The sequence below is a fragment of the Gopherus flavomarginatus genome, chromosome 5 (genome assembly GCF_025201925.1).
Source record: "Gopherus flavomarginatus isolate rGopFla2 chromosome 5, rGopFla2.mat.asm, whole genome shotgun sequence".
NCBI classification, from domain to species: domain Eukaryota; kingdom Metazoa; phylum Chordata; order Testudines; family Testudinidae; genus Gopherus; species Gopherus flavomarginatus.
In genome coordinates, this window is record NC_066621.1 from 153,462,479 (window position 1) to 153,487,192 (window position 24,714).

Sequence of the window (24,714 nt, forward strand, 5' to 3'; positions counted from 1 at the left end):
AACCTGTTATGTTCGGCTTATGTGGAGTGCTCAGATGAACACTTTGATTGGCTTCCACGTTCCACAATTATTGTCTTGTCCTCACTTGTGAACACAGAGACTTGACATTTGAAAAACTCTGTGGAAAGGTTTGGGATTTAGCTCATTGCATCATTTCTTGGCTCTCCGTTAACTTTCCCCGCTGCCTTTCCATGCCAGTGATATTGCCTAAACTTGGGTGGGTGACTGTAAAGGAATAGCTGGAATTAAATACATTTGATGTTATGGTATAAATCCCCACTCTGAACCTTAGAGTCCAAGAGATGGGGTACCAGCATGAATTCCTTTAAGCTTAATTACCAGCTTAGATCTGATAAGCTCCTACCACCCAAAAATATATAGTGTTTTGGGGCACTCTGGTCCCCCCAAAAACCTTTCCTGGGGACCCTAAGACCCAGACCCCCTGGATCTTAACACAAGGAAAGTAAACTCTTTCCCCCACCATTGCCTCTCCCAGGCTTTCCCTCCCTGGGTTACCCTGGAAGATCACTGTGATTCAACTCCTTGAATCTTAAAGCAAAGGGAAATGCACCTTCCCCCCTCCTCTTTTCCCCTCTTCAAGAGGTAATACAGATTCAAGCTCCGTGAATCTAAAACAGAGGAAATTCCACCTTTCCCCCTCCCTTCTCTCTCCCTGTCTCCCACCAATTCCCTGGTGAGTACAGACTCAATTCCCTTGAGCCTCAACAAGGGGGAAAAAATCCATCAGGTCTTTAAAAAAAAAGTTTTAATAAAAGAAAGAAAAAAGTAAAAGTTGTCTCTGTAATTTAGATGGTAAATGTTAGAGTCTTTCAGCTTATAGACACTAGAGAGAAGCCTTCCCCCCAGCACAAATACAAATTAAAATCCTTCCAGCAAAATACACATTTGCAAATAAAGAAAACAATCAAAAAGACTAAACCGCCTTCTACTGGTACTTACTATTTGAACAGAAAATTAGAGAGCCTGTAGTTATGTCTGGTCACTCTCAGACCCCAGAGAGAACAACAGACAAACAAACAACACAAAACAAAGACTTCCCTCCACCGAGATTTGAAAGTATCTTGTCTTCTGATTGGTCCTCTGGTCAGGTGGTCCAGGTTCACTGCTTGTAACCCTTTACAGGTAAAAGAGACGCTAACCCTTAACTATCTGTTTATGACAGGTGACTGTAAAGGAATAGCTGGAAGTAAATACATTTGACAGAGTTCATAGAATATCAGGGTTGGAAGGGACCTCATGAGGTCCTCTAGTCCAACCCCCTGCTCAAAACAGGACCAATCCCCAAACAGATTTTTGCCCCAGATCCCTAAATGACCCTCTCAAGGATTGAGCTCATAACTCTTGGTTTAGCAGGCCAGTGCTCAGACCACTGAGCTATCCCTCCCCTGAGTGGCTGCCCTGGCTGGATCACTGAGGGGAGACACGGGTTCATGTACCCGGCGCTGGGACAAATACAATCTCAGTGTATTGTTTTTCTCCTCTAGCCATGAAGATTCTGATGCATTGTCTGCTCAGCTCTTCTTCTGCCACTGTCAGCGGGTCCCAGATCTGACCCAGCCGTGTAGGAGGACTCCGATGGTGCAATCACTGACCACGCTGAACATCCACACATATCTCAAACTGATGGCAGCACCCATTGTGGTATGGGTTTAAATGATACTCTCCATCATCTGCTCTGCATGAAAGCACTCGAGGCTAGCCTGCAGCTGGGGCATGTAGCCCAGAACAACTCCATGCACAAGACGTGGGGTGTAAATCTTGACCCCACTAAAGTCAATGGCAAAACTCCCATTGATTTCAAGGGGGATTGGGTTGGATCCCTGGGCTTTAGTATGTTGGTTGGGAGCCCTGCAGAGGGTGTTGTACCCTCCAGAGAGGCAGGGGAGAGAGAGAACTCAGGCCCCTGACTCAGAGCTCTGCGGAGGGTGGTTATGTCCCTGCAGACATTCAAGAGCAGATGCTCTGTCTGTGTAAATTGACTTCCATGGGTTCACATCAGCAGAGACTGCCCCCAGCCTCTGTGGCTGCAAGGTGCCTGGGTCAGTGCAAACGCAGCTTTAGATCCCCTCCGCTGAGCTAGACGTGGGGAAACAGGTCAGAATGAGCACCCCCAGGGGGCATGGGACACCCTTCATTGAGGCTTTCTGTGCCCTGGCACAGTCAGGCAGAAGATCAGTCATGCCTGAGTCTGTCATTCAGAAGATCAGTGGTCATGTGCTAGCTGCGGCAGCATGATGAAAACAGGGAGGGAAAAAGAATCCGGGTCGTACTGTGCATTCCTGGTGGGATTTTCTAAGCCACCGTAGGGATTAGGGTGCTGGGGGTCAGTGGTCACAGATCATAAGGTGCAGCTTTTTAATAGTGAGGGTAAATAACCATTGGAGCAACTGACCTAGGGGTGTGGTTGATTCTCCATCACTGGCATTTTTAAAATCTGGATTGAATGTTTTTCCCGGAAGATCTGCTCCAGTTTGGACTTGGGCTTGAAGCAGGAATCAAGTGAGAGAAGATCCATGGCTTGGGTTATGCAGGAGGTCAGACTAGATGATCACAGTGGTCTCTTCTGGTCTTAAAAATCTAAGAACGTTTCCACCTAAATTGTCAGCATTTCAATGCACAAGATTCTCCCCCATTTAAATATCAACCCTAATTGGTGTATTCAGGTGGCAATGTTCCAGATGTAGGTTTTGGGGTGATTGGATCCTATTTATTTAGGATAAACAAAGATAGTATCTCATTATCTACTTTGCATAACTTATCTAAAATCTAAGCTTGTTGATCAACTATGTGTGATCACTAACATACACTGTGAAGGTATTAAACCATTTAGTTGTATCTCTTCTCTAGACTGAAGTTGCTGAAGATCCAGAAAAGGTTTCAACTATCCACCTACAGCTCGGGCTGCCGCTGGTATTTATTCTCAGTCAGCAGGAGACCTATGAAGCTGATAAAAGAACTGCTGAGTTTGTAGCATGGCAGCTGCTGGGGAAAGCAGGAGTTGCCCTCTTGTCAAGGTATTTAAGCTTAGTAATATTATGGTCTCCTATGAGCAGTCCTTCTTTTGAAGGCGACTTATATCTTTGTTGTATTCAAGCTGATTAACAGGTGCTACACATTCTGTTCTGTTACACTGGTATAGATTCAGAATAACCAGTGAAGTCAGTGGAATTACACTGGATTTATACAAGAGTAAATGAGAACAGAACAGGGCCCTTGGCAAGTTGTTAAGTTATTGGGCTCTGCATGCAGAGCTGTTTTGCTGACTCATCTTGGCAGTCAGACCAGGCTGGCCTCATTAGTGTCAGCCCAGGAGTATAAAAGGGTTTATGCCTCTCTCCAAGTCAGAGGGACTGTATGGTAACATAGGAAGGAGAAATGGCCAATTTGGGAAGAAGCTCAGACAAAGGATTGTGTTTTGTTCTTAAATTATAAGTAAAGGAAAACCCAGAAAGGGACAGGAGTCGTGGAGTGTATGCTGGGCTGGGCTGGGCTCTCTGCACCACAGAACTCCCAAGTAGGATCTGTTTGCTATTTGTGATGCTATTGGAAGACCTTGTGCTTTTGCAGCCTGGTAACGCTGAACTCTAAGGCATCTCATGGCAATGTGCTTGCACTCTGTGAGGAGGGGGAACAGGGTGATGGCCGCACACTGTGCAAAAGCCCTGACTGCTGACCTCTCAGAAGTTGCACTGTGGCAGCTTGTGCAGAGCCTTTCCTTCTGGGTTTGGCTTTGGTCATCTGTCAGAGTCCTTTCTGATGCCTGCTGGAACTACCTCCGGGGCTCCTGGCAGCCTCAGTAGCCACTAGTCTAACTCTGCTCTCCTTGCAGCCAGTGGTAAAACTCCCTCTGACTTCAGTGGGAGCAGAGTCAGGCCAATGCCACTTTTGAAATCCGTGCCCTTCAAAACGGCACCGCTAGAATTCACACGCTTCTCTGCTTTACTCTGAAAGAAATATACAAGGCACACTGGCCTAGATTCAGGGCTGTGGCTGAGCAGCCTCTCAGCTCAGGAGGGGCTGGGCAAAGGTAGCCTGTTATCTTCCCCAATTAGGGGGTCAGACGCTGGCACTACCACTATACTGCTAGAGAAGCACCAGTGCCCACAACTGAGGCAGTACCCAGGGGGAATGTTATTTTATCCATGACACCGTTTAACATCTGATTTATATTTTGAAAGGGACTCCGTAGATCTGAACGTTCTTCTCCGGTCTAACATAGCCCTCAAGACAGCAGAAGAGGTTAGTTGTTGTATTTATTCATGACACAATTGGTTCACGTTTAATCCGATTGCTTTAACATAGTGCACTTCCCGGTAGAAGTTCGAGGTGTTATTTTTTCACGATAGTTTTCCTCGCTATTCTTTAACCAATCCCCTTGCATGTGTAAAACTGACATTTCTTCCCTTATCAATGCATAATTGCAGAGGCTCGTTAGTGTAGGACTGCTCACGGCTGCTGATGCTGAACTACTAGCCAGGTCTACACTATAAATGTACATCGGTATAAGTATGGCACTCAGGGATGTGAAAAATCCACCACCCAGTGCGACACAGTTCTGCCGCCCTAACGCCCCCCATGCAGACAGCGCTGTGTCGATGGGAGAGCTCCTCCTGCCCACATTGTGTTACCTGCACACATTAGGGCACCAGGATAAGGCCTTCGTCTGCAGCCATATTGTAAAGCCTAAAGCCTACGGCCTTCGTCTGCAGCCAGATTAAAAGAGCAGCCAAGCAGCAGCATTAGCTGAGAAGCAGGAAGTCACATCTTCACATTCCATCTAAATGACGTTAAAACAAGGTAAGACCTGGCTGTGAAGAAGGAGACCTCGTGCTAATGGCACCCACTAGCACCAGATAAAGACAGATCTTAAGATGGTTAAAGAAAACTTAGTTTGACAGCATCTGTCTAGCAAGAAATCACATATCAATAGTTGTGGTTGTGAAATCCTAATTTCTGTATTGTTTTGTCACTACCACCTCTCACGGAGGTGGATTCATTATACAGGGGGAGGGATAGCTCAGTGGTCTGAGCATTGTCCTGCTAAACCCACAGTTGTGAGTTCAATCCTTGGGGGGCCATTTAGGGAGCTGGGGCAAAAATCTGTCTGGTGATTGGTCCTGCTTTGAGCAGGGGGTTGGACTAGATGATCTCCTGAGGTCCCTTCCCACTCTGATATTCTATGTTGCTCTCCTGTCACTGTAGGAGAGTCTTCACAGAAATGCTGGAGCACTGTTGGTGTAGACCTGTCCTGTGTGAGTTAAGAGAAAGCAAGCGTTATACAAGGCTGTAACAGGGTGGCTCACCCCTTAACAGCTGGGGCTGGCCAACCTTGGTCACAAACTAAGTCACACCTGGGAGAGACCAGGGTGGTGGCTTTATAAGGAGCAGCAGGAGGATATGGTGAAGAGGGTGGGGAGAGTTCAGGAGAGGGTGAAGACTGACACGCTGAGGGAGCTGCGACAGGGGAGCAGGAGGATCGTATGGGGAAACCCCAGACGGAATTTGAGCCTAGAAGTTTAGGGTGAGAAGGCTGAGGGACAGCTGGGAACAGAAGCTGAGCTCTGGCTGGGAGAGGAAGCCCCAGAGCTAGGTGTGGCCTGCTGGGTGGTGAAGGGCTTTATTCTGGCACCCTAAGTATTGCTAAGAACGGCTTTTGTTATTAAAGCAGCCTCCAGCAGGGGGCGTGTTACCCATTCGAAAGCCTGCTTGTGTAGGAGGCTAAACGGGATGGGGTGCCTGCTGAGCCACCCCGGCCATGAGGGGCTGCTCAGTACACAGCCTCCCCACCAGAGAGTCCCTGGCTTTAAGATGGAGCTCGATAAATGTACGAACGGGATGATATGCCAAGGTCACCTGTGATAGCTGGGACTAGAGTTGGTAACTCAGCTGGTCCCTTCCGTTGCTATGTTCATGTTTGTTTTTGGGGCAAAACAGATACGGTGAAATTCACCCAGTGCAGAAAGCCAGCATGAGGCTTATGAACCATTTAAGACTCCTGAAACCCCCAGGGATTTTGACTTTACAGAGGCCTTTGACAACGTACCTCCCAAGAGGCTAATAAGGAAAGTACGTGGGGATGGCGTGAGCGGTAAAGTACCTTTGGAGGGACCTGCCCACGCTGGGGAATGGGCAGGTGGGATGCTGGATGAAATTCAGCGTTGACAAATGCCAGGTAATGCACATTGCAATGAATACACTGAACTTCTCCCATGTGTGTGCAAAGCACGCAGGATTGGACCAGAATCTAGCTTCCTCCTTGAGTTTTCCACTTGTCAGGTGAGTGACACACATGTTCCAGGTCTGCTGTCTGAAACAACAGGACGAGCCTATAGTTTGTTCACTGTATTTCTGCTGTAATGAATTTTCTTTTAAATCCATTTTGTTGAAATGACACCGGATAAGCCTTTGTCTGCACCAGTAGGGCTTTTACATACAGAAGGTGAAAGCAGCTATCTAACCCTATGAGCCCGTAGCCACCGAAACATGGGAATGGAAAGGTAACAAGGAGAGAATGAAAATACGTCAATTCAGTTTGTTCTTCTGGTTTCATGTAAACACAACACACAGTCCAGTTACACCCAGGATTCCGTTCTTCATCAAGGGCCAGTTTTCCTCAGAACTATAATTTGTGAGAGGTTCCCAGACAGAGATGAAATGGTTAGGTTTGATTGACAGAGCACACAGGAACCAAGGGTTATGGCTGTACTGAAATAAAAGACCCGCCTTTGGCCTGGGTTTGCTGACTCAGCTTTGCAGGGCTTGGCTTACGGGGCTATAAAATTGCAGTGTAGATGTTCGGGCTCAGGCTGGAGTCTGAACTCTGAGACCCTGCGAGGGAGGAGGGTCTCAGAGCTTGGGCTCCACCCATGCCCAGATGTCCACACTGCAATATTTAGCCCCGCAGCCCAAGCCCTGTGAGCTGTAGTCGGCTGACCAATCTCTCAGACCAGGTGCCGCAGGTGTTTAATCACAGTGTAGACAGGTCCTTAATCTGCCGTTTGCCTCAGTCTTCCCATCTGTACAATGGGGAGGATGTTTCCCTATCTCTCAGGGCTGTTGGGAGGATAAAATCCTTAATGATCATGAGCTGCTCAGATGCGCTGGGTTTCATGGCCAGATAAGTACCTAGTTAGACAGTTGGGAAGTAGTGGGAGACCATGTAGAATCCAGTTCAGTAAGAGACATTTTTCTGATAACAAATAGTGGTATGGAGTGAAATTCTTTGGAGTAAAAGTAAAACCCATCAATCATCCCAAAAACCGACGGCAGCCCCTTGCTCAGAAAGGGCCTGATCCTGCAGTCAGACCCCTCGCCAGTACGGGAGCCCTGCTGGAACCCAGGGAGCAGGAGCCGGGCCCAGATTTGTTCAAAAGTTCATCACCGAAGAAGGATCATCCAGTGGTGAGGGTGCTGACCTGGAGCTCAGGAGCTCTGGGTGCAAGTCCCTGCCCTGCCACAGATTTTCTCTGTGACCATGGGCAAGTCATGTAGCCACTTGGTGCCTGAGATCCCCACCTGTAAAATGGGGTAGTAGCACTGCCCTGCCTCACAGGGGTGTTTTATAGAAAAAATAGATTACAAGATTGTGAGGTGCCCAGGTGGTCCCTAGGTGGGGATTGTATGATTACCTGAGGTATGTAAAACAGAAAGCTGTCAAGACTGTAGTCATGATTCCAATTCCTCTCTGATAGATTTCAGTCTTAATTTGATTGCAAGTTGCAATTGCAGGGGCTCTCTGTATTGTATGTCTTGTACAGCACCAAGCGCATAAATACAATTTAATACAGGTATTTTGTGGTGCTGCGCAAAATAACCCCTTAGCGGAAGGGTAGATTTTCATGTTGCACAAAGCAGGCCTTTGCTTTATGGTTTGTAACAGAGGAAGAAGGTAGAATCCAGGCACGAATCTAAGTTAGGAAAAGGAAAGGTTCTTGGACTCCTATCTGAATGGGAGACCTTTCTATGCTAGAATCCTTCTCCATGTCAGGATTGTGGTTACTCCGCTGCAAATGTTCATTAGAATTCTTATTTTCTGGGAAGACCAATAATGCATCAGCATTCCATTAATGTTCTTGATCGGCTCAGAGGAACTGCTCGTGGCCCCAGCAGTTTGTCTGAAATGAATGGGTGATGGTATCCACTTGCGGAGCAGAGTTTTGAGTGAACGTGTTGCATAATTTGTAGACATCTGCAAAAGCAGGTGTTAGCCGGTAGGCAGCTTTTGGCGGGTCATGTGACACTAATGTAGCCTCCTGATCGAGGCCGGCAGCCAAATGCACACAGTTCTGTCGCTGGAGGGAAAACAGATGCTCTCTCCTGAGAGGCAAGGCAACAATCAGGCGTGTTTTGAGTAAGAGCTGCATGAAAAAGAGGCTCGCTCCAGTTCTCCTTTTTCACCAGTGCCAGTGGCTGGAGCATGTTAATGGCAGAACACAGGGCTGGGAACCCTCTAGATTAGTATTAATATTGGGTTTTAAAGCTACAGTAGGAACTGCCTGGTCCCAATACTGAGCCCTGTAGGATAACTCCCATCAGGGAAGGGGTGTTGGCAGGGAAGTTCTTGTGGCAGCATCATCTCCCCAGTTTGTTGCTGCTGCTACCAGTTCTTGCCAGCTGCTCTGTGCTGCCTGTAAGTTTGCCAAGGGAATAGGAGAGTCACCCAGCAGACACCAGAGCAACCCTCTGGGCAGGAGAAGGAACTGCAGAGTCATCTCAGTATAGATCGTAGAATGTCAGGGTTGAATGGGACCTCAGGAGGTAATATAGTCCAAACCCCTGCTCAAAGCAGGACCAATCCCCAGACAGATTTTTGGCTCCAGATTCCTAAGTGGCCCCCTTAAGGCTTGAACTCACAACCCTAGGTTTAGCAGGCCAATGCTTAAACCACTGAGCCAATGTTCCAGCTGCTGAATGTGAGAGTGTAGAGCCATGTGCAGCAGCCCTAGAAGTCCATTGACATGTCCAAAACCAAACAAGAAGTGGCCACCCAATGCCATTGAGCACCCTCTTGCCTCCATTTTATATTGCAGTGATTCCAGCCATTCCAGAGCAGAGGTGCAAATAAATGCCCTTGTGTCCCAGCTGGTATTTTTCTCTTCCCCAGGGTGTGCCGATCAAATACCTGGTTTTGGAAGACACTGATGAAATAATAGCCCTTGTGGAAGACAAAATAAAGGACGAACAGATCCAGGAAGATGAGGATGAAAGTGACAATAATGACCAGGGTAACGCTGGTGTTTGGAATTCTGTTCACATTTAGTCACGTGCTAGTTAATTACTAAGGAGAGTTACTCATACAACTGGTGCCTCCTTGCTGGAGACATTCTGAAACATACACAAGTACTGTAGTTGCACTGGCCTATATGATCCAGACTGGCTTGGGGCCTTAAGACACGTGCTCGTCACTGTCAGAAAGCCAGGCCCCTTTGAGGTATTTCAGGTCAGGCCCCCAAAATCCAGAGCCAGTTTTGAAAATACAGGCTGCCCTCTTTCGAGTGCCCATGCGTGCCTTGCCCAAATTCCGTTTGTCTTACATGCCCGTGAGAGTCTTCCTTTAAAATACAGTCCTAGACAGCTGCTCATGTTTTCAATAATTTCACATAAGAAATGGCCAAAATGAAGAAAGAAACAGCCGGTGTGAGTCTGGGGAAAACACAAAATGTGAGTGGGATTCCTAGATAAAAGTATTCATTACTCCAAGGGTCACATCCTCAGCTGGCATATCTCTGCATCTTTCCTTTCATTTCAGTGAAGCTCAAGAGTTCCTAGCAGAATAGTGTTAAATAGTATATCAGTAGCGAGTCTTGACAGCTGCTTATTACACTGATCAGAACAGTGTCCCTCTTATTCCCATCTGCCTGTCCTAGCCACCTCTTGTTTCTCATCTCGTAGTTAGACTGTTAACTCTTCAGGGCGTGGACTGTCTTTGTTGTATGTATGTACAGAATCTGTTGCAGTGGGGCCCTGATCTTGACTGATGCCTTTAAGTATTCCTGGAGCATACATATGCTGCATCATAATAAATTGCTTGGTTTCTTCCTGCTTTTGCATTTGGTCTTTTCAAACCCTGGCAAACGTTGAGTTCCTGCTGCGTCTGTGCGCCCATGTTTATGTGTACGTTGATTTGCTCTAGACATTCAAGATGACCAGGTGATGGAAGCGGTTTACAGAGACAGGAAGCGAGAACTCCCTTTGGAACTCATCCGTACCCTGACAGAAGAAACTTTTAATGCTGCTCTGACGGAGACCGCTCACATGGTGGTGCTATTCTACGCCAGTTGTGAGTACAGTACACATCTCCATAGCACCATGGGTGCATATTTCTTGTAGAGTTTAGTATATTGTTAGAGTACCTGTATTTATTTAGTTATTTCTATTTAAATAATAGCTGAAAAGATGCCTGTGTGAGGCTCCAGGTGTCCTCACGCATCCTGAACAGTACAATTAAATCGATTTCTGCAATAGATTGATACTGAACAGAGACAAGCTTTTTATTTTTGAAGATCTTCATATAAAATAGCTAGGAATTTCTTCTGTAGTGACATATACATTCAGTGTAATTCTACCTTCCGCATAGCAATCCTAGTGCCAGAACAATTCACTACGTTAAACTGGAGAGCTACCATCGCTGTCTGTCATGATGGCAAAGCTTGAGACACTGTAGAAGCATGATATATAGAGAGTAACCCATCCTGCTGACCAGGAGTGACCCCGACTCTGCCGACAGACTGGCCGTGTGTGATGTACCGCTATTGACAGTGTCTCTTGTTTGTTGCAGGGGAAGCGGTGTCTCTGGCGATGTTGCAGTTGTATGTAGAGGTGGCCATTGCGTTAAAAGGTACAGTGCCAAAGCTCCCTCGCATTGTTAAAAAGCAGGCGATGTTCATACCCTGGACCCTGTCCTCCTTTTACAAAGGAGGAAGTTTAACTGATGTCTCTATACATAGGCGCTGATTCTGTGGGTGCTCTGGGGCTGGAGCATCCATCCGGGGCTGCGGGAGCACCCACCAGCAGCCCCTCTGGGGCACCTCCCCCTCCCTGCAGCATCTCCCGCCTGCCGGCAGGCCCTGCCAATCAGCACCTGCCCCTCCCTCCCAGCGCCTCCCGCCCACCGCAATCAGCAGTTCTGTGGCATGCAGAATGCACTGGGAGGGAGAGGGAGGAGTGAGATGGGGCACGCTCAGGGGAGGGGGTGGAATGGGGCGGGAAGAGGTGGGGCGGTGGTGGGAAGGGGCGGGGTGGGGAGAGGCAGGGTGTGGGTGGGGGCTTGAAGGAAGTGAAATATAAATAGCACCAGGTGTCAAAATATGGTCTTAAGAGCAAAGAACATGCTAACATCAGGGACTACGCTTATTTGGTATTTGCATTATAGACGCTCCTCTGAGCCCCACACAGGGATCAGGACCCCATGTGCTAGGTGTGGTACAGACGTATGAGAAAATGACCATTCCTGGGCCAAGGCTCACGAGGCTCGTGTGTGAGTTGCTTGCAGTGTAAGGGGTAAATGAATAACATCCTGGAAACAAGAATGAGAGTTGTGTACGAGATGGGGAAAATCACCCTTAGGCACTGACAGTCGGTAGCTACAATAAGGAGCAGTTACAGCAAACATGAGGACAGTGGCAGAAGGTGAAATAATTCTTGGGCACAAAGAGGCAAGAACCTACCATAGCAGAATGCCCGTGTTAGACTCCTGGGCGTACTCAGGGTTGAGAGGTACTCACCACAGCCTACCCTTAGTGTGAAGCAATCTTGTCTGCACCTGCTGTGGGTCTGCTCCCTGAAAACCCAAGCTTCTGGCATGAGCACTTTGCTCTCTCTGGACAGGTAGCAATAGGTACATCCCCTGCAGTGTCCAGCCCCTTCTCCACGAGACACTCACCGAATCACCAGGCCTGCTGTTCCCAAAGGAACAGTTCACACCAGCTTGTAAAGTTCACCTCTTGCCCGGCACTTCGCTTAAGCACTGAGATATATTTCCAGGGAAAACAAGAACGGGTTTCTTGTCAAACCTTAGAGATTCAAATAATAGTGAGTCCCAACATTGGAAACCAGTGGTTCCATATAAAACGAAATCATAACATGCTTTCTAGAGACTAAACTTAACAAAAAGTCACTCTCATGTTTAAAGAAGTTTATCGCACCCACAGTTCTCTACAGTGGTTTCAGCCTAGGCTGAACTTTTGATGTACACCTCCAGGTAGGGTTCACTCCCCCTAATTCTTCCTGTTAGATTTTGTTTTCCCTCTGATGTCCTCACAGTCCTTCATTTGCTTTCAGCTCAGACTCATGATAGGTGAATCATTGTGAAGGAGACAGTGTTCAATTGACATGTAAACGATAGATGCTACAGGCTTTACGGGCTTATTTTCAGTGTCTATACACGTAACTTCTTACGCAGTATCTGTACATACATTTCACGATACTAATGACCAGCGTGACACTGGCTCTCATTTGAGACCTCATGTGACATTCTTTGGTGAACCCAAATGTACATACCAGAATCTGAAGATTGCTGTAAGCCCCTTGACAACTGGCAGTAGGAAATTCTTGGGTCACAGCCCCCAAACCAAGGAACGTAAAACGATGGTGCCCTTGGGGGATGGACACTGTCCTAATTACCTGTAAAGCCTCATAGAATCGTAGCAGTGCAGAGCTGGAAGGGACCTCGAGAAGTCAAGTCCAGCCCCCTGCACTGAGGCAAGGCCAAGTAAACCAAGACCATCCCTGACAGTTCTTTGTCCAACTTGTTTTTAAATCTGCCAATGATGAGGATTCCATGACCTCCCTTGGAAGCCTGTTCCAGAGCTTAAAGACCCTGACAGTTAGACATTTTTTCCTAATATCTAACCTAGATCTCCCTTGCTGCAAATTAAGTCCATAACTTCTTGTCCTGCCTTCACTGGCCAAGGAGAACAGTTGATCACCTCTTTATAACAGCCCGTAACATATTGGAAGACTATCATCAAGTATCCCCTCAGTCTTCTTTTCTTCAAAAAAACAGGGCCTGTTTAGTTTTAGCCTTTCCTGATAGATCAAGTTTTCTAAACCTTTGATCATTTTTGTTGCTCTCCTCTGGACTTTTTCCAATTAGGCCACATCTTTCCTGAAATGTGGTAACCAGAACTGGACACAGTCTTCCAGCTGAGCTCTCACTAATTCTGAATAGAGTGGGACAATTACCTTCTGTGTCTTATAAAAAGTAGTCCTTTTATTACACCCCGGAATCATATTAGCCTTTTTTGTAGCTGCATCGTGCATATTCAGTCTGTGGTCCACTGTAATCCCCAGATCCTTTTCAGCAGTACTACTCCTAGCCAATTATTCCCCATTTTGTAGTTGTGCATTTGATTTTTCCTTCCTAAGTGAAGTACTTTGCACTTGTCTTTACTGAATTTCATCTTGTTGAATTTTGACCAATTCTCCAATTTGTCAAGGTCATTTTGAATTTTAAACTTGTCCTCCAAAGTGCTTGTGTAACCCACACACCTCCTGGGTGTGGTGTTCTGTCCCATCTACTGGCACCGAGACCACTTAGAGGGAGAGATAAAATGAGTCTGCTCTGCAGTGTTAGCTAAGAGCCCATTGCCTGTTAGCTCATGCAGTAAACTCCAGAGGTCCCAGGTTAGATCTCGCCCACCGATGACCAGGGTTTGTCAACATTACACTTGCAACCCCTCCCAGCTTGGTGTCATCTGCAGATTTCATAAGCATACGCTCTACTCCATTATCCAAATCATTAATGAAAATATTGAATAATACCAGACTCAGGACAGACCTCTGGGAGGGCTTATCTAGTGGGGTTCTGCAATTTGACAGCAAACCATTGATAACTGCTCTTTGAGTATGGTCTTTCCACTGGTTGTGCACCCACCTTATAGAAATTTCATTTAGACCACATTTCCCTAGTTGGCTTATGAGAATGTCATGGAGAACTGTGTCAAAAGCCTTCCTAAAATCAAGGTATATCACATCTACTGCTTCCCCTCTTTCCACTGGGTCAATAATCCTATCAAAGAAGGGAATAAGGCTGGTTTGTTCTTGATAAACTCATGATGTCTATTCCTTATAACCCTATTATCCTCCAGGTGCTTACAAATTGATTGTTTAATAATTCGCTCCACTCTCTTTCCAGGTATTGAAATTAGGCTTACTGGTCTATAATTTCCCAGGTCCTCCTTGTTCCCCCTTTTAAAGATAGGGACTATGTTTGCCCTTTTCCAGTCTTCTGGCTTTCTCTCATCTTCAGGAGTTCTCAAAGATAATTGCTAATGGCTCTGAGATTGCTTCAGCTAATTCCCCAAGTACCCTAGGGTGAATTTAATCAAGCCCTGGTGACTTGAATACATCTAAATTATCTAAATATTCTTTAACCTGTTCTTCCCTGTTTTGGCTTGCATGCCTTCCCCAGTTGTTAATGTTAACTGTGTTGAGTATCTGGTTATTAATCTTTTTAGTGAAGACTGAAGCAAAATAGACATTAAGCACTTCAGCTTTCTTGATGTCCTCAGTTGTTCTCTCTCCTTCCCTGCTAATAGAGGACCTACACTTTCCTTTGTCTTTCTCTTGCTCCTAATGTGTGTCAAGCACCTCTTCTTACTGCATTTTATGTCTCTTGCCAGGTGTAACTCATGTATATCTGTGGCACTGCATAAATTATGCACAGCAATAACAATGATGAGGGTTATCTTAAAAGACATCAGGTGATCTGTGAGTAGAGAAGAATGGGTGGAATTGATCCTTGGAGGAAGTCTGCACTATTTTCTGAGTCGTAGAATCATAGACTTTAAGGTCAGAAGGGGCCATTATGATCATCTAGTCTGACCTCCTGCGCAATGCAGGCCACAGAATCTCACCCATCCACTCCTGTATCAAATCTGTGTCTGAGCAATTGAAGTCCTCAAATCATGGTTTAAAGACTTCAAGGTGCAGAGAATCTTCTACCATGTAACCCGTGCCCCACGCTGCAGAGGAAGGCGAACCCCCCCAGGGCTTCTGCCAATCTGCCCTGGAGGAAAATTCCTTCCTAACCCCAAATATGGAGATCAGCTAAACCCCAAGCATGTGGGCAAGACTCACCAGCCAGACACCCAGGAAAGAATTCTCTGTAGTAACTCGGATCCCACCCCATTTAACATCCCATCACAGACCATTGAGCATATTTACCGCTAGTAGTCAAAGACGAATTAATTGCCAAAATTAGGCTATTCCATTATACCATCCCCTCCATAAACTTATCAAGCTTAGTCTTGAAGCCAGATATGTCTTTTGCCCCCACTGCTCCCCTTGGAAGGCTGTTGCAGAACTTCACTCCTCTGATCGTTAGAAACCATTATCTAATTTCAAGTCTAAACTTCTTGATAGCCAATTTAAATCCATTTGTTCTTGTGTCCATATTGGTACTGAGCTTAAATAACTCCTCTCCCTCCCTGGTATTTATTCCTCTGATATATTTATAGAGAGCAATCAGATCTCCCCTCAGCCTTCTTTTGGCCAGGCTAAACAAGCCAAGCTCTTTGAGTCTCCTTTCATACGACAGGTTTTCCATTCCTCGGATCATCCTAGTAGCCCTTCCCTGAACCTGTTCCAGTTTGAATTCATCCTTCTTAAACATGGGAGACCAGAACTGCACACAGTATTCTAGATGAGGTCTCACCAGTGCCTTGTAAAACAGTACTAACACCTCCTTATCTCTGCTGGAAATGCCTCGCCCGATGCATCCCAAGACTGCATTAGCTTTTTTCACAACCATATCACAATGGCGGCTCGTAGTCATCCTGTGATCGACCAATACTCCGAGGTCCTTCTCCTCCTGTTACTTCCAACTGATGCCTCCCCAGCTTATAACAATAGTTCTTGTTATTAATCCCTAAATGCATGACCTTGCACTTTTCACTATTGAATTTCATCATATTACTGTTACTCCAGTTTACAAGGTCATCCAGATCTTCCTGTATGATATCCCGGTCGTTCTCTGTATTGGAAATACTTCCCAGCTTTGTGTCATCCACAAACTTTATAAGCACATTCCCACTTTTTGTGCCAAGGTCAGTAATAAAAAGATTAAATAAGATTGGTCCCCAAACCAATCCCTGAGGAACTCCACTAGTAACCTCCCTCCAGCCTGACAGTTCACCTTTCAGTATGACCCGTTGTCGTCTCCCCTTTAACCAGTTCTTTATCCACCTTTCAGTTTTCATATTGATCCCCATCTTTTCCAATTTAGCTAATAATTCCCCATTTGGAACCGTATCAAACCGAAATCAAGGTAAATTAGATCCACTGCATTTCCTTTGTCTAAAAAATGTGTTACCTTCTCAAACAAGGAGATCAGGTTGGTTTGGCACGATCTACCTTTTGTAAAACCATGTTGTATTTTGTCCCAGTTACCATTGACCTCAATGTCCTTGACTACTTTTTCTTTCAATTTTTTTTTCCAAGACCTTGCATACTACAGATGTCAAACTGACAGGCCTGTAGTTGCCTGAATCACTTTTTTCCCCTTTCTTAAAGACAGGAACTCTGTTAGCAATTCTCCAGTCATACGGTACAACCCCTGAGTTTACAGATTCATTAAAAATTCTTGTTAATGGGCTTGCAATTTCATGTGCCAGTTCCTTTAATATTCTTGGATGAAGATTATCTGGGCCCCCTGATTTCATCTCATTAAGCTGTTCAAGTCTGGCTTCTACCTTGGATGTGGTAATATCTACCTCCATATCCTCATTCCTATTTGTCATCCTACCATTATCTCTAAGCTCCTCATTAGCCTCATTAAAGACTGAAACAAAGCATTTGTTTAGATATTGGGCCATGCCTAGATTATCCTTAACCTCCACTCCATCCTCAGTGTTTAGTCGTCCCACTTCTTCTTTCTTTGTTTTCTTCTTATTTATATCACTATAGAACCTTTTACTATTGGTTTTAATTCCCTTTGCAAGGGAAAACTCTACATGGCTTTTGGCCTTTCTAACTTTATCTCTACATGTTCTGAAATCAATGATCCTGGACAAACATCCTGGACAATGATCCCACACTTTCACAGGCCTTGGGTGGCAGGCCAGTCCTCGCCCACAGGCAACCTGCCAACCTGAAACATATTCTCACCAGTAACTGCACACCGCACCATAGGAACTCTAGCTCAGGAACCAATCCATGCAACAAACCTCGATGCCAACTCTGCCCACATATCTACACCAGCGACACCATCACAGGACCTAACCAGATCAGCCACACCATCACTGGTTCATTCACCTGCACGTCCACCAATGTAATATACGCCATCATATGCCAGCAATGCCCCTCTGCTATGTACATCGGCCAAATTGGACAGTCGCTACGGAAAAGGATAAACGGACACAAATCAGATATTAGAAATGGCAATATACAAAAACCTGTTGGAGAACACTTCAACCTCCCTGGCCACACTATAGCAGACCTTAAGGTGGCCATCCTGCAGCAAAAAAACTTCAGGACCAGACTTCAAAGAGAAACTGCCGAGCTTCAGTTCATCTGCAAATTTGACGCCATCAGCTCAGGATTAAACAAAGACTGTGAATGGCTTGCCAATTACAAAACCAGTTTCTCCTCTCTTGGTTTTCACACCTCAACTGCTAGAACAGGGCCTCATCCTCCCTGATTGAACTACCTCATTATCTCTAGCTTGCCTGCATATATATACTTGCCCCTGAAAATTTCCACTACATGCATCTGAGGAAGTGGGTATTCACCCACGAAAGCTCATGCTCCAAAACGTCTGTTAGTCTATAAGGTACCACAGGATTCTTTGCTGCTTTTACAGATCCAGACTAACACAGCTACCCCTCTGATACTTGACATCAATAAGGTAGCTTTCCTTGCTAATCCTTCCCATCTTCCACTCCTTGTAGGCTTTCTGCTTTTTCTTAATCATCTCTCTGAGATGCTTGCTCATCCAGCTTGGTCTACAATTCCTGCCTATTATTTTTTTCCCCTTTCTTGGGATGCAGGCTTCTGAAAGTTTCTGTAACTTTGACTTGAAGTAATTGCAGGCTTCCTCCACCTTTAGATTCCCAAGTTCTTCAGTCCAATCCACTTCCCTAACTAATTTCCTTAATTCTTTAAAGTTAGCCCTTTTGAAATCAAAAACTCTAGTCACAGATCTATTTTTGTTTATCCTTCATTTAGTTTAAACTGAAGTAGCTCATGATCACCTGAACCAAGGTTGTCCCCTACAGCCATTTCTTCTATGAGGTCCTCACTACTCACCAAAACCAAATCTAAAATGGCATCCCCTCTTGTTGGTTCAGCAACTACTTGGTGAAGGAATCCATCAGCTATCGGATCTAGGAAAATCTGAGCCCTATTATTATTGCTAGCACTTGTCCTCCAGTCTATATCTGGGAAGTTAAAGTCTCCCATGATCACACAATTCCCATTAGTATTTACTTCGTTAAAAAGGTCTCTATGCATATCCAGATCAGATCCCGGCACTCTATAGCACACCCCAAGCACTATCTCAGGGGAGGCACTTGTAGCTTTCTTCCCCAATGTGATTTTTGCCCAGACAGACTCTGTCTTATCCATTCCATCCCTTCTTATTTCTTTACAGTCTACCTCATCACTGACATACAATGCTACTCCTCCACTTTTGCCTTTATTTCTATCTTTCCTAAACAGCACATACCCTTCAATACCTGTACTCCACATGGTGCTCAGTGTCCCTCATTCCCCTTTGGAAAATGACCTGCCAGCGCTGTTGCTGGTAATTCTCCTGGCTCATCCTGCTGCTGGCAGCTGTGCTCTGCCATGACTGGGGTGTCTTGCTTTGGTCTCCTTCTGCCCAGAGTGTCCGACATACAGTAAGCAGGCATCCTAGCAAGCTTGGACCCCAGCAGTTCGGTGCAGAGCCTTGACAAGGAACAGAGTATGGGACTTGCGAACAAGAACCCAGGAGAGGAAGCTCTGGAGATATAATTTGTGATTCGTGTTGGTTTCAACATTTCTAGCCTTTTATACCCCATGAAGGGAATCTGTCCAGAAGTTTTGCTAGCTGCTGCTGTTTGGTTAAACAAAGTCCTGAAAATAAACAGGAAGTCTCAGAAAGGGCTGCTGTTGTTGTTATTATTATAACAATATTTTTTTTACTTAACCAGTGAACTTCCCTCCAGCTGTTCAGACCCCGTTGCTGTCATGCTTACTGCCACAGGCACTGGTCTGGGTTTGCAACAGCAAGCCTTGCTCCGGGGGAAAGTGGGTGAAGTTAACGGCAAAACTCCCATTGACTTCAGTGGGGCTGAGATTTCATAGAATCATAGAATATCAGGTTTGGCAGGGACATCAGGAGGTCAGCTAGTCCCACCCCCTGCTCAAAGCAGGACCTAATCTCCAACTAAATCACCCAGTCACCAACTAAATCACCACGTGTGTTGTGAAATGTCTCCACTGGGAGTCACTACATCTTCTGCCTCCTCACCACTGGCACCATATTGAGCGAGGAAGGAAACTGTCTGGCTCCTCCATCCCCTTAGCATGGTCTGGTCCGGTCTGTGAGGGCAACTCCATTATCCTGCAGCTAGATGTCGGCATGTCAGAAAGAGTCTGCGAGAGCCATAGGTAGAAATAAAGAAGGAAAGGAAAGCAGCAGGCATTGGTGAATTCGGCCATTATGAAACGAGGCTCCAACCACGCATTTGTCTGATCCTGTTAATGGGAGCCAGCAGAGTCCCTGGTGGCAACCTGATTAAAAAGAAAACAAGAGCTGTGCTCGAGCACAAGTGTCAGACCAAGGCTCTCCTTTGCTCCCCCTTCCCCAGACCATTGGCCTGTCCAAATACACATCTGTTCCATTGGAACCTTGCTGATTAGAGTGAAGGAAGGCTGCAGCTGTGCAGAGAAAGCAAGATAATGGGTAGAGCTGCTTAGATATTTTTCACTGAAAAGGTTTTTCAGTTTAAAAAAAACCCTTTTTATGGAAATCAAGACACGTAACCCTTTCTTCTGCCCTTGCCCCCTCGAAACAAAGCGTTTCCATAGTGCTGAAACATCCCTTTTTGACACTTTCGGAACAGAACGTTTTGATTTTTTTCCCCTTTCAAAATGAAATTCGTTGTTTTTCAGTACATTAAAAAAGTTTTAAAAGTTCAAAATTGGAGTGAAATCCTTCAGTTTTATCAAAATGTTTCAGTTGACCCCAAATCACTTTTTTCCTTGGAATTTCATTTTTCAGAAATTATTGGCACTTTTTGGTTATGCCCCATTTCGGAACAGAAAGCATTTCAAGATCATGGAATTTCCCCATGAAACACAAAAAACAGTTCCCGTCGAGATCTGAGAATTAACATGAAATGGAGCAGTCCGTGAATGATCTTGTAGCCACTAGATGGCACCAAACAATTGAAGATGAATAACAGCATCTCATGCTGTCAAACCAGTGGGAAATGGAGGAAACAGGATGTCACAGGTGGATTTCTCTTCCTGGGGTGGGGGTTTGCTTGGTAAGTTACCTAGAATCACAACACTGGGAGGGTAAAGTGTGGCAAGCAGGGCATTGGCTTAAATCTGCCATCTCTGGGTATTGGATCTAGCCGAGGCAGTGCCCCCATGCAGGGAGTTCGTGGGACAAAAGGGTGCTCTGGCTTTCCAAAAGAGAACTGAGTCCTAGTGGCGTGTGTCATGTCTCTGGGCAAAGTAGCCGCAGGGGCAGGTTGTGTTAGGTGTTGTGTGAGATCCTCCCTCTTCCCTGAAGGGTTGGTGATCTTGAGCTAGGGGGGAGCCTGGAGGCCAGCGTCTTCAGGCTGGGATTTGCTGATGAGCCAGCAGATTATCCAGGAAAAGTCTGCTGTCCCACAGGGCACTGAAATGATGCGTGCACGCTCCCCGGCAGGTGACCTTACAATCAGGGTTGGCTTTAGCAAGTGCCGAAGACCCAGAGTGCCGCTGCCGGGTGAGTAAAAATTAAAAAGGTGCTGGCGTGGGGCACTCTTAGGCATGGGCCTGATTCCGGGGAATCGGGCGAATCGGCCTAAAGCCGGTCCTACTTACGATGAGCCATACAGCAATCCAAAAGGCAGGCATTGCCCTGCATGGGAAGGACCCTGTGGCGTCCTCAGGCCAGGCAAGAGAGCTAGAAAAAGTTTGAGATAAGATCTTCCCCCTCCAAACAGCAGTTGCGGATCCTTCCTAAAAGTGGGGGAGCCCCTTGCCCCCTCCTTGGCCCCACCCCACACCTTCCACCTGAGGCTCACCAGAAGCCAGAGTGCCAGGGAGCTGTAGACCCTCCACCTGCCCTGGGTGGGGGGCCCAGGGAGTGGGGACATGGGCTGGGGGTTGCTCTTGCTGCCCCACCCCACCCTGAACAGGCAGAGGGTCTGTGGTGTGGTGCCCCACGCTGCCTGGCCTCCAGCTGCTGACCTGGCCTGAGGGCGGGGCCTCGGGAGGAAGACGAGGGGCAGGCCGTGGCAAAAAGGGGGAAGGCCATGGCCCTTTGACCTTCCCAGTTCTGGCGTCATTGCCTCCATAGCTGGCCATGTTCTCTGCTCTGGCTCCTTCTCCTCCACAGCCTGTTACAAAATCAGGATGATACGATTGCGTTGTTTATCTCGGGCAGGGAGTGACACTGACGGTCTCCAGCCTGGTCCAGGGCTTGGAGAGAGACTCTCCCTGAGTTGCTGGCTAAGAATTTGTGAATCAGGTTAGTCCTCTGTGGGTGGCGGCTCCGCCAGCCACGGCTGGCTTTGAAGGTTGTCAGTTTGGATCCGGTCCCAAGTCTTGAGGCTGTGCCATGGGCAGTATTCTCTATGGAGTTTTCACACTGGGAAATTCTGCCTTCCTCTCTGGAGACCTTGGTCGTTATGGTTTTATGCAGGCAAGCTCTCCCCTTAACAATTTGACCTTGCTCATAACTACCCTGAGTGTGTGGGACGGGGTCGGGAGGGGGCCTCATATTCTAATCACTCTCCACCTCTGTCCCTGAGTTCTCACTGGCCTGGTCTCTTTCACCTTTTGTCTGTTTGGTTCAGATGTTGTTTGGCCATTTGGATAATTAGCTGTCTATTGGCTCAGTGGGTTGGTTTTTCCACCTCCATTTTGCAGCATTACAAATTAGGTTTGAGAATGATGGGGATTCAAGCCAGTTGCTACTTAAGCGTTGTGTGACTTCATCTTTTGATGCCAAAATCCAGATAACTGCATTCAGAGGCCTTTTTATGTTCCTTTTGTTCTGCATCCAGGAAAAGCAGCGCTCTATCCCATTGCTAAAATTCTCTCTGGGAGAAAACAGCTTGAGAATTACAGAAACAGTGATGTAGGATCACAGCCGGCTTTGCCAGGGGCTTGAATGTCCATTTGAGAAGACATCAGCCAAAGGCCACACACGGGTTGCACAGAGGAGCTAAGTAAAATGGCATTTCGGACTAAGTGGAGGATCTCAGTAACCAGCTTAGGCAACGGTTTCATCGAGTTCATGAGATCCCCAAAAAGAATGGAGTCTGGTGACTGGGGGAATATCTTTTCCTGCGAGAGTAGTAGAGGTTTTAGGACTGACAGGGGTATCAGGGCCTCAGTTCCCCTGATCCAGCTGAGTTTCGGTCGGCATGACGTCTAACTTCTGTGAAACAAGATGGAGTTCAGCTGTGAGAATACACATGGGTGGATGCGATGGGCTATAAACCCTACACTGGCCTGGAAAGGGTTAATGAGTAGCAAGTATCAGAGGGGTAGCCGTGTTAGTCTGGATCTGTAAAAGCAGCGAAGAATCCTGTGGCACCTTATAGACTAACAGACGTTTTGGAGCATGAGCTTTCGTGGGTGAATACTCACTTCGTTGGATGCATGTATTCACCCACGAAAGCTCATGCTCCAAAACGTCTGTTAGTCTATAAGGTGCCACAGGACTCTTTGCAGCTTAATGAGTAGTATTGGGCTCAGCCAGCCCCGCTCTGCTACCCCTGCAGTAGGCGTCGGGCTTGGAGGGGAGAGCTGAGCTCAGCTGAGGACTGACCTGAAAGGAACGCAGGCTTCCACCTCTCACTCAGTGAGGGAGAGGCCAGGCTGGGGCCAGGAACTGACTGGAGCCTGCAGCCTGCCAGAGCCTCCCTGAGGGAAGGTAGCTCTGACGTGGGAGTACTGCTGTGATGTGCTACCAGTAACTGGTGTGTTGTTGCTGAGTGAGACTATTGGAAGCGGTGCTCCGCCTGAATGAGGGAACAGCCAAATAAATGTTCGTGCACCCGGTCAGGGAGCCAGCAGTGCTTTGTCAAGAACCTGGGAGTAACCCGGCCACACAGGAATTCAGGTGACACACAGCATTATCTGCTTCCCCTTAGGGTGCATCACCTGTCCTTTTGCAAAGGAGAACAATTGGTGTGGTTAGAAAAAGAAGTGTCCCCTGCTGGCAACTTACACAGCTTTCCCCCTGGGCTGGGAGGCTGGTCACAGAGGTGGGTCCAAATTTTCAAAAGCCGAGTCTGATGAGGCTCTGAAGGATGGGATTTTCAAAAGCACCTAAGTGACTTAGGAGCACAAGTCCTTTGTGTCAGCTCCTCAAAGGTAGTGAGATGCCTAACTCCTACTGAAATCCGATGAGAGTTAGGAGCCTAAATGCCTTGGAGGATACAGGCTGTTGTGCCTTTATGCAGACTTAGCAGCCAACAATTAGGCTCCTGTTTTTGAAAACTTTGGCTGTGGGAAATTTACTCTTTGGAAAGACTGAACAAGATGAATGTGGGGAGTGAATCCCTGGGATCCAGAGCTTTGAGGGAGATGGATATCTCTGATGGTTGGCATTTGGACACCAGGGGAAGGGTCTCTAATAGTTTGGAAATAGTATATTGCGTGCGTGGCTGCTGTGGGTTGCAGATAAGGAATCTAAAATTCCCAGCAGCTTGACTAACCCAGTATCCCTGCACTGGCTGTGTGACATAGCACATGCGTAGCTGAACCCTGGATATTGTTGGACTGGAAAGCTTTGTTTATTTTTTATTTTTTACATAAGAGTTCAGCCAGAAGTGCTGCCTGGTGGATATGACGGTACGTCAGAGGGGTTGAATGCTTAGTACATGTTCATGCGATGAGCCCAATCCTGGAGGGAGCTGAGCGCCTGCTGAGAAGTGCTGAATCGGAGTACAACGACTGTATTATTAAAGATTGTCAGGAGCTGCCTTACAGCAGTGGCTCTCAGTCTTTCCAGACGACTGTCTGCCTTTCAGGAGTCTGATTTGTCTTGTGTACCCCCAAGTTTCACCTCACTTAAAAACTACCCACTTACAAAATCAGATATCAAAATACAAAAGTGTCCTAGCCCACTAGTACTGAACAATGACTGACTTTCTCCTTTTTTCCACATACTTCTTAAATAATTCAATTGGAATAGAAATATTGCACTTACATAGAACAGTATAAACAAGACATTGTCTGTATGAAATTTTAGTTTGTACTGACTTTGCTAGTGCTTTTTATGTAGCCTGCTGAAAAAGCAGGCAAATATCTCGATGAGTTGATGTACCCCCTGGAAGACCTCTGTGTACCCCTACTACCACTGCTTTAAAGAACATGCTGGCTGCTGGTAAATAAACATGGACTATAATATCGATAGTTGCTGCATGAATAGTTCTCTTCATATTGAAGATTGCTGAGCAAAATGGCTTCATTGCAATCCAGGAGACCAGTTCTAATATAATGCCACGTCCTCCCTTTCATACCCTTTTCCTTTTGGCA

General features: G+C 46.5%; 1 protein-coding gene across 50 annotated transcripts in view; it reads left to right on the forward strand.

Moving 5' to 3' along the window:
* TXNDC16 (thioredoxin domain containing 16) overlaps positions 1–24,714 on the forward strand; it is a 77,946-nt gene that overhangs the window by 22,740 nt on the left and 30,492 nt on the right. For all 50 annotated transcript variants that reach the window (XM_050954652.1, XM_050954654.1, XM_050954653.1 and 47 more), the window contains 6 exons: positions 1,506–1,662; positions 2,869–3,035; positions 4,200–4,260; positions 9,125–9,245; positions 10,154–10,300; positions 10,799–10,858. In XM_050954652.1, coding sequence (XP_050810609.1) covers positions 1,506–1,662; positions 2,869–3,035; positions 4,200–4,260; positions 9,125–9,245; positions 10,154–10,300; positions 10,799–10,858 — 713 coding nt within the window. The remainder of the gene's footprint in view (positions 1–1,505; positions 1,663–2,868; positions 3,036–4,199; positions 4,261–9,124; positions 9,246–10,153; positions 10,301–10,798; positions 10,859–24,714) is intronic.